Raw genomic sequence first — 7,306 nt, forward strand, 5'->3', positions numbered from 1 at the left:
CCTTCCCCCCATTTTTTTTTTGTTGATATGATTAATTGTTCGAAATAGGAGGCAGCATTCAGGGCTGCGCCGTCCCTATGTGCATGGTCGTGCGACGCACGACGGCGCCAGAGTCAAAAATTCGCCGAGTTCTACCAATCATAAATTCTCCAACTGGGGGGGGGGGGGAATTTCCAACCAAAAAAATGAAATTGAACTTTTCATAAAATCTATAAAAGTAGCGGTGTAATTATACAAACAATCCTCCTTGCTGCCTATGTATGAGGAAAAATTATTCCCTTGTTGTGTCTAAATATGCTGTTCAAAAGCGCAATCTTTTACACCGAAAACACACGATGCTAATTATGTATACATTAGCATTTTCCTTCATATATGTAGCCGTGAATGTTGTTTCGGTATGTCTATAATAATTTCACAAGATTGATTACGCGAAGCAGCGCAAGAAATTTGCTATTTCCTCTTGACTATTGCGGTGAATATGTTATATTATAATTCGTGCAATATTTTGTGATTTTTAACTATTGTCCGTGATAATTCCACTGCATCATGTTATCATACATTAAAAAATACGGTAAGCACACTTGCATATTATTTACTTGTGCGTAATATACATACATTGTAGACACACTGAGAATAATGAAGTTTTTAAAAATGAGTACATTCATGCTTTCAAATTTTCTTGAAACCTTTTGTTTCAAATACGAGTACCTATGTTTTTAAATAGTGTGCTGAATTATTTTATACTCAAAAATGAGTACATAACACTCAGTTTTGAAATTATTAAATATTCAAAAAAGAGGACAAATACCTCAAATGAGCGCACATGTTGATTTGAGTATTTGATGAGTATTAGAATGCTTCAAATTTGAATACCACGTATATTCGGAGCCATTTTGACTCGCGATATATCCAAATTTGAGTACTTTTTCGTCATTTTTGAAATCGTTGTTTTTAGAGTGTGATAATCTAGATTCTTTTAGTTCCGAAAAGTAACGACTTGACCATAATTACTCAATTCCTCCACCCCTTTTATTTTCAACTATTTGTGTATTAAATTAAAGAAAGAGCTTTAGACAATGTTTGTTTTAGATATTAAATTCAATGTCGTTTTAACGATTTCGTATTTTAGAATTATTCGTTTTACCGGCAAGTTTCAGTTTCAGATTTTAAAGTGGAATATCCTCTACAATATAATCCTTTAATTGGGAAATGTAATCAGTACCGTACTGATCCGTGGAACAACCGGGGGGAGGGGGGGTCCACAAAGCACCCCTCTGCTTGTGCCACCCCGTGCCCCCACCCCTCTGGAATGCTTAGTTGAATGTTTTTCAAAAATATTTACGATTGAAAGAGGGGAAGGGACGCATCTTTGGAAAACAAGAGATTTTATAAGGAAAAACTAATGATGTTGGGGTAAAAATTTAATTTCTTTTAAAAAGAAATCTTAAAGTTAAAAATTATCAATAGTTTCAGCTAATTGGTCAATCAGCTACTCTCCCTCCGTCCTATTTCTTTTCTTTTTTCTAGTTCCCCTGAAAATTAGAAAGTTTTCAAAATGCTACTCCTCTGAATTCCCCCCCCCCCCCGCAACCCACCAAAAGCATTACGGAGCTTCTCAAATTTCGGCAAATATCATAGAATACTGCTTAAGTTTTTAGGACTTTAATTTAGAAAAAAATAAAATCTTCAAAGTTGCCTGTAATTACGTTTTTGGGAGTTCAATTTCAAAAAATTGGAGGAGAGAAAATAATTGATTTTTGTCTATTTTTCAAAAAAAAAAAAAAAAAAACAAAGATCGGGTAGAGTTTTAGAATTCCATCCCTTATTCTAACGTCAAAAAATATGGCCTATAATCGCGTTTTAAGTGTTCAACTTCTATTAATTTCCGCAGAGCCCCTTGTACCTTTTTCTCCCATAACACCACCAAAGACCGTCTAAAGTTGCGTTTTTCGAACTACAAGTTTCAAAATTTTTCCGCGGAGAACCCCGGGACGGCTCTTATTAAAAGAGATGTTTAATTTCACTCTGTGCGCCCCAAAACTATTTTCTATTTGCACCATTGCTCCTGTTGTCATGTTTTGACAGGCATAAAAGTTTCACTAATTGTTCATCACTTAGAAATTAGATAGATATTCAAAGTGGATTTAACTTTGATATTTAAAGTATTTTCTTTTCCAAAACGCATTAGCAAAATAGAGGAGCAATTGAACTCGAAATAACTTCGAGTCATGAAGAAAAAACGTACACTTGATTCCAAAATTAAATAATTACACTTTGTTTTTTTAATAAATTAGATGCCGAACGCATTTGTTCCCACATTATATTTGTCTATAGGACCTCACTCCACGTGTTAACTATATTTTCCCCGAGCGCCACTGCATAAAGGCGCTTAAAAGACATTTGCACGACGGCGCCGATCAGGCTTGGCACGGCTCTGGCGGCATTGGTATTTTTTTTTTCTTATTTTCTTTATTAGAATTTCTTTCAATGATGCCCAATGTTCCTTCTTTGTAGATTATATGTACCCCTCTAGCTCATTTTCTTGCAAGTTTTTTTTTTAATTTTAAAAGAATTTTCGAAATTTTATAGTTAAAAAAATTAGTATTTTTTTTTTTAAATCAGTGGAAATGCCATGGCGAGAGCGGCTCCTGCCAACCCCTAGTTACGCTGCCAGAATTAGTTTAGGGCCCCGTTAAGTCTGAATCCGGCCTTGTTTGTATCGCATCACGTTAAAACTTCTTAATTTCATGCTATTTTCAGATCAACTGAAATGTGATAAGAAACCGACGTCACTGGGCTGTGCTTCAAATTCGTTATCGTCCGACTTTGAAGAATTGTACAACAATGGTCAATTTTCAGATGTCACTTTGAAGTTGGATGACGAGGAATTCAAAGCCCACAAGTTGGTGCTCAGTGCCCGATCGAAGGTGTTTGCCGCCATGTTTGAGCACGACATGAAGGAAAACCGTCAGGACACCGTTAATCTAGTGCAAATGAAAGTCGAGACAGTCCGGGATATGCTACGATACGTCTATTGTGGGAAAATCCGCGACTTATCTCCAGCTGAAGCGCTTAATCTCTATGTAGCAGCCGATCATTACGACTTGCAAGAATTAAGAGCCATTTGCCGAGACGTAATTGTGCTTGACATTTCCATTGAAAATGTGTGTGATATTGTTGAAGTTGCAGATCTTCATGACGATGAATCATTAATAAAAGAATTGAAATCTTTTTTATCCAAAAATGGAAAGAAAATTATAAAAACTGAAAAATGGAAAGATATTTGTAAGAACAACCCCGTTTTGTGTGGGAAAATGTTTGAATGGGCTTTTGATGAATAATTTTTTGTGCCGCAGATGCTTATTAATTCGATTTATGAGATCTTGTAAGAGACATGTATTCAGGCACAATATGCAGTTTTTTAGAAAGAAATTTTTTTTTTGTTTGTTTCATACAGCAAAAGAATTCAGAGAAATTAAGGAATGAGAAAATAAAATAATTCGAATATAATTCTGTCTCATTCTTGTTTTGAGTCATTTATTTCAAGTAGGGGAAAAGGGGGCTCATGTGAACACAAGGCACATGTGAACATGGTATGTTTTACTAAGATAATTTCAAGCAAAAAATCTGGAAAAATTCTCAAATAATAGCAGTACTTGTTGTACCTCTTGGACACACATTTGGAGCATTCAACTGTTTAATGTTTCTGTCAAGGCAACTTCCTTGTTTTAGCAGGTGTTGAAAAAATTTTATCACTGTCTTCTTTACGTGATAACATTTTTAAAACTAACTGCGAATCTAAATCTAAGTATTACGAACCATTGTATTAGGAACATTCAAGTAAGTGTATGACAATATTTAAATTGTTTCATTAAACTTTTTTTTCCCGAGTTAGTTCTAAAGTTGACCATTTGTGAACACAACATCGAGGGGCACGAGTGAACAGTTTCCGTAGCCGCTCTCCGTATTATTATTATTAGGGTAGGATATTGTAAGTGTGTGTTAAAAAATGTGTAAATAATAATTATTTTCCCATAATCAATTTGCAAATTTCTTGTTAATTGTTATTAATATTATGAAATATTTATTAATCTTTAATTATTTTTTAATGTTTTTCTTACTAAATAGTTGATTAATAATTTAGAATTATATAATACTTACACGAAATAAAAAGACATAAAATATTTTCATCAAATAAAAACTGAAGTTCAAAATCATTTTATAAAGGATTATCAAACAATGTATGAAGCTTAAAAGCAAAATATATACAGAATAACCCTTACATGATTGAAAAAAATCTTTGTATTATGTAGTCATATAAGTTTTTTCTAGTCTATTCAGTGATTAGAACAGGTTACGAGACTTCAGAATTCGACAGTGAGCAGTTACATATTCGGGAAAAAAATATTTTTTTAGTGGATCAGTTACTGTACAATTGAACATTGAAATTGATGCTGTATAGATTATAATCCTTTCCACGTTTTTGTTATTTAGATATGTGTTTCATATTGAAGAATTTTCTTTTAAAATATGATGCTTCTCCTGCATTTTTTACCCGTATATATGTGCCCCCCCCCCGCTACCCGTATATGTGTGTCCTCCAAGGGGCACATTGTGAACAACTGCAGACTTTTTTTTTTAAAGTGCCATAAAGTAAAGAAATATTTTTTAAAAAAATCCCAAAAAAATCCATGATACAAAGAAAAGTTTTTTTCAATCATGAGGACACTTTTGCGTTGAGAAATTGATAATATTTTTTGAAAAATAAAGAAATGAAAAAAGCTGTTTCCATGTGCTCCTTTTTCCCCTACCTACAGTTTGGGAATTGAGAATGTAATGCGAATAATATTTGTTATTTTACAGGGATGAAAACCATAAAGTGTTTCTGATAAGTTTTACAATGTTTACGACTTTCTGAGTTCAGTGACAAAGCTACGTGGATTTGAGTTTGCAAAGTAAGATACTACTATTGTTCGTTTTCCACGAGAAGGCACTTCGCTACGCCTCGAACGCAGAGTTTCATTTTACGCGATGATGATCGGTAAGCAATCCACGCGCCTCTAAAGGAGAAAAAACCAGACATCCTTAACTTGAACGTGCATTTTAATGTGCAAAAAAGTCTTAGTGTCCTTTACATCACTTGCTTCACTTGTCTGTTGCCATTTTAGTTATTCTTGCATTTTAAAAACTGCTGCTTTTACAACAAAATGCTATGATCCGAATATACCTTCTGCCAAAAACAGCTTTCCCGAGGGACTCCCATATGGTATGTCACGTCAGTGACGGGAACAGGGGACCCTCGGGGGTATTGGGTATTGCCAAAAACAGCGAAATAGAATCATCGGATACCACGTGACGAGGGAGGAGTCAATGTCTTCTCGTAGAAAACGGACAATGCAGTGACCGCTATGTAATTGAATCACCCGCTTTAATGAATCAAATCCTCAAAACCAGAACGAAATCTAGCATTAACACTAGAAAACTGCCGGATATTTGAATCAAACACTGCTTAACTGAATCTAGTGTACCGTCTGACCACCGATTAGATGGTAAGTCAAACATCCGGTTTTCCAGGCAGAAATGGATGCATGTATTAGTTTTTTGTGATACCAGCTTTTGCAGTTATATATTAGTCTTCAAAAGAAACAGTCACATTCAAATGAGAGGAACACTTGCATCAAATTTTATCCCCCCCCCCCCCCTTCATTCAGATCGACTGGTCTTTTTTCAGACAAACTTTCTTTTCATTGTAAGAGAAGTAAAAAGAGAGAGAGAAAATGTGTTGCAACTTTTTGTAAGAGTTTTCTCGGGAAAATTCAAGCAAAACTAGTGTAACGGAAAAAACCGGAAGTCGACGAGACTAGGTAGTTTTATGACATCGGGGAAAAAAAATGCCTTTTCTAATTACTACCTATTTTTATTAATCAACAACAGATATATTTCCCGAAGCAGCTAAGTTAAAATTTTTTTTAATTGCTTTTTCCTACTGCATTACGATTAAATTCTTTAAATAATCAAATAAAATTAATATTTTGAGTAAACGGCATACTTTTAGTGACACTATATATTATGTTTGACTAAAAATTAAGTGGAGTTCCCTTAGACGTCCCGGTTTTCGGACAAAATTTCGGCTGGGTTGACTTCATGTCCCGGAAAACGAACTTTGTTTACAGATAACTAAATGTTCGAAAAATAGTTGACTGGGAAGGATTATCTAGAATAATTACTTTGTCATGAAACATTCACTTGAAAAATTAATATCGGATTAGGGGCGTGTGAAGGTTTTGACAACAAGATTAAAACCAGAAAATACTTTATAGAAAAAGTCCTTGCCAATGAAAAGTATATGTAAGATTTTCGATTTCGAGTCACAACTGACTACAACTGTATTTATGTCGAGGACTGCATACTAAGTGCCTTGCCTCCATTATTTTTCATACCGATAGATGGCAGCACCATCACCGGATCGAACAGTTAATGAGAATTTAGAACTAGACCAGGAGCTAATAGCTACCTGGTGCTAGCACCCCCAGACGTATCGTTTCACTTGGAGGACATTGAGACCACGAGCATATTTAACGTCGCCCAGTCCCCTTTAATGACGATAGTGGATCTTCGACCATCGAGGTTCGAACTCAGGACCCTCCGGCCCCGATCCGACACTCTACCGATTGGGCTACCACGGCCCAAAAGTATATGTAAATATTGTTCGATTTTCTTATTCCTCATTGAAAGTGCTTCTTCTTTCTAAAGTAACTTGTAAATACAGTAGTACCTCCTTTAAGGGACACCTCTGAATAAGGGACACCTCTATTTAAGGGACACTTTTTCAGGTCCCAGTCCCTTTAAATAGGTACCTCCATGTATTTACCTCTTATTAAGGGACAGTCACAGAGAAAAATTACCAAAAGGTATGTATAACTACTTGGGAAGTATTGAGTTTACTGGAATTCAAGTTTCCCTTTTTGTCCAAAAATTGACTGGTAAACTTTTGTCTTAACATTAACATACAAATAATCAAATTAGTATCCTAAAATTCTTGCTGAAACCTATATATTCATGCTTTTGCCTCTCATTTATTTTTTCTTATGGGCTCACCCCGACAGATAGCGTGCGTCCAAGAAAAGCTTTGTATAGAAAACTTGAAATACTATCACGCTGTTTTTTGCATTGTATGAAATGACATTTGACAAACCCATGCAGCACATTAATCCAAAATCGTAATTCATGAAAATCGGTGACAAAACTTTGATACAACATAGTTTTTGATATACAGTCGACGCTCGATATAACGACCATCTCCGTC

The 7,306-nt window shown here is 35.0% G+C and overlaps 1 protein-coding gene across 1 annotated transcript; it reads left to right on the forward strand.

Moving 5' to 3' along the window:
- Positions 1-2,747: 2,747 nt before the first annotated feature.
- On the forward strand, positions 2,748-3,341 carry LOC129230243 (speckle-type POZ protein-like). The gene has a single exon (XM_054864644.1). The coding sequence runs from the start codon at positions 2,748-2,750 to the stop codon at positions 3,339-3,341; it is 594 nt and encodes a 197-aa protein (XP_054720619.1).
- The last annotated feature ends 3,965 nt before the right edge of the window (positions 3,342-7,306 follow it).

This window comes from Uloborus diversus, chromosome 9, assembly GCF_026930045.1.
Source record: "Uloborus diversus isolate 005 chromosome 9, Udiv.v.3.1, whole genome shotgun sequence".
NCBI lineage: Eukaryota > Metazoa > Arthropoda > Arachnida > Araneae > Uloboridae > Uloborus > Uloborus diversus.